The sequence below is a fragment of the Octopus sinensis genome, linkage group LG2 (genome assembly GCF_006345805.1).
Source record: "Octopus sinensis linkage group LG2, ASM634580v1, whole genome shotgun sequence".
In the NCBI taxonomy this organism is placed as follows: domain Eukaryota; kingdom Metazoa; phylum Mollusca; class Cephalopoda; order Octopoda; family Octopodidae; genus Octopus; species Octopus sinensis.
Window position 1 is genome coordinate 185,229,240 of NC_042998.1, and position 2,518 is coordinate 185,231,757.

The 2,518-nt window shown below is 49.0% G+C and overlaps 1 protein-coding gene across 1 annotated transcript; it reads left to right on the plus strand.

Moving 5' to 3' along the window:
• Window positions 1-401: 401 nt before the first annotated feature.
• LOC115226993 (uncharacterized PE-PGRS family protein PE_PGRS20-like) lies at window positions 402-965 on the plus strand. The gene has a single exon (XM_029797949.1). It carries the CDS (start codon window positions 402-404, stop codon window positions 963-965), a length of 564 nt encoding a protein of 187 aa, XP_029653809.1.
• Window positions 966-2,518: the final 1,553 nt, after the last annotated feature.

Below are 2,518 nucleotides of genomic sequence, written 5' to 3' on the forward strand. Positions count from 1 at the left end.
AGACGAAAACTGAAAGAATCCCGTCGTATATATGTATATCTATCTATCTATATATATATATATATATATATATATTATATAGAGGGCATTATTACACATAAATGCCACACGCTATATATATATATATATGTGTGTGTGTGTGTGTGTGTGTGTGTGTGTATGTATGTATATATATATATGTGTGTGTGTGTGTGTCTGTGTTTGTTCCCCCAACATCGCTTGACAACCGATGCTGGTGTGTTTACGTCCCCGTAACCTAGCGGTTCGGCAAAAGTGACCAATAGAATAAGTACTAGGCTTACAAAGAATAAGTCCTGGGGTCGATTTGCTCGACTAAATGCGTTGCTCCAGCATGGCCACAGTCAAATGACTGAAACAAGTAAATGAGTAAATGAATTGGGATGGTGGTTCGTAATGATAGTTTTGACAGCGGAGTAGAGGTGATAATAGATATGATGGTGTTTGATGGAAGCGTTGGAGGCGGCGGAGGCGTAAGTGGAGGCGGCAGTAGTGACGGCATCGATGGAGGTAGAGGTGGCGGCAGAGAAGGCAGCAACGGCAGCGGCGGCAGCGGGGGCAGCGGCGACGGCAAAAGCGGCGACGGCGGCGACAGCGGCGACAGCGGCGACAGCGGCGACAGCGGCGACAGCGGCGACAGCGGCGACGGCGACAACAGCGACGGCGGCGGCGGCGACAGCGGCGACAGCGGCGACAGCGGCGACAGCGGCGACAGCGGCGACAGCGGCGACAGCGGCGACGGTGGCGGTGGCGGAGATTGCGGCGACCGCGGTGGCAGAGAAGGCAGCAACGGCAGCGGCGACAGCGGTGACGGCGGCGACAACGGCGACAGCGGCGACAGCGGCGACAGCGGCGACAGCGGCGACAGCGGCGACAGCGGCGACGACGGCTATGGTAGTGGCGATGATCATTTTAGGAATATATTGGACAATATTTATTGTCTCTAGTGAGGTCGATCATTTCCCAAGAGGATATGGTGCGATCTAAGGAAGGTTTGCTGCTATTTCTAGCTGGTCAAGTGACTGCGTAGACGTGGTAATGATGTTTGGTAACGTCGGTAGTACTGGTGGTAGTGATGATGGTGGAGTTGGAGGGTTGAGACGGTGGAAGTTCGGAGTGAGGGTGCTAAAGGCGGGGTAGTAGTAGGTGGTATAATGGTGGTGGTTGGTAAGTTATGTCAGTGGTTGTGGCAATAGGGGTCGTAGTGGTGATTGGTGGAGGTAATGGCTGTGGTGGGGGAAGGCATGTGCATGGAAATAGTTGTGGTGAAAGTGGTGGTGGTGGTGGTGATGGTCGTTGTTGTTGTTATGGTAGTGGTGGTGGTGCTGGTGGTGGTGGTGGTGCTGGTGGTGGCGGTGCTGGTGGTGGTGCTGGTGGTGGTGGTGGTGATGGTTGTTGTGGTGGTGTTGGTTGTAGTGGTGATGGTTGTTGTGGTGGTGTTGGTTGTAGTGGTGATGGTGGTGGTGGTACTGCTGGTGGTGGTTGTGGTGGTGGTGATGGTTGTGGTGGTGGTGATAGTTGTGGTGGTGATGGTGGCGGTGGTGGTGGTGGTGCTTGTGGTTGGGATGGTGGTGGTGGTGGTGGTGGTGGTGGTGGTGGTGGTGGTGGTGGTGGTGGTGGTGGTGGTGGTAGCATCGGTGGACGGTTGTAATAGGGCTGCAGGAGGTGGTAGCGTTAGTCTTGTTGATGCTGTTGTCGTCGTTGTGAGTTCTACATCTGACCTTTCTAAAGATGTTAGTCGTAACCACGTCATTTTTTCCCCCTGCAACTACATTATTTCTCTCTTCGTGTTTGGTGATTTGAAAGAGATTTTTGGCTGTCATTTCTAGTATAGAATGTTGCTCGAAAGCAATTTGAATAACTGTGGGTCAGATAACCGTAGGTAGATGGGGTGGTTGCTGTTGTGTTTCTTAGTGGTGATGACGTCCATGATAGCGGATGGAAGGTAACATGATTGTGGTGGAGCGGATTTTTATGACTACAACACGTGCTGACATGTGGATGAGGGTAGGAGTAATATGTATGTGTGCGTATGTGTATGCATGTGTGCGTGTACCTGTGTGTGTATGTGTCTAAGCGTGTGCGCATATGTGCTTGTGTGTATGTACATATATATGTGTGTGTTGTGTCGAAATTGCGGTGAAATCCATCCGACAGCTGACGAGGAAATTGTACGTTGTTAGTAACCGTTTGTGTTTCGTTTTTGATTTTGTTGTTTATCATTTTTTTTTGTTTTTGTCTATTTTACTTGTGCCTTTGTTTCGTTTCTTTATAAAGACTTTTCTGTATATATGCATTTGTGTGTGAGTGTGGGTGTGTGTATACACACATACATTCTTACATGTGTGCATACTTACATGTGTGCATACTTACATGTGTGTGTGTGATATCTTCGGATAGAACTCGTGTTTTTGGTTATCAGATTGATATGCTTGTCTAACATCACATGACGTTTTCTTCAACATTACTACAATACATTGAAAACCATAAATATGTTTTG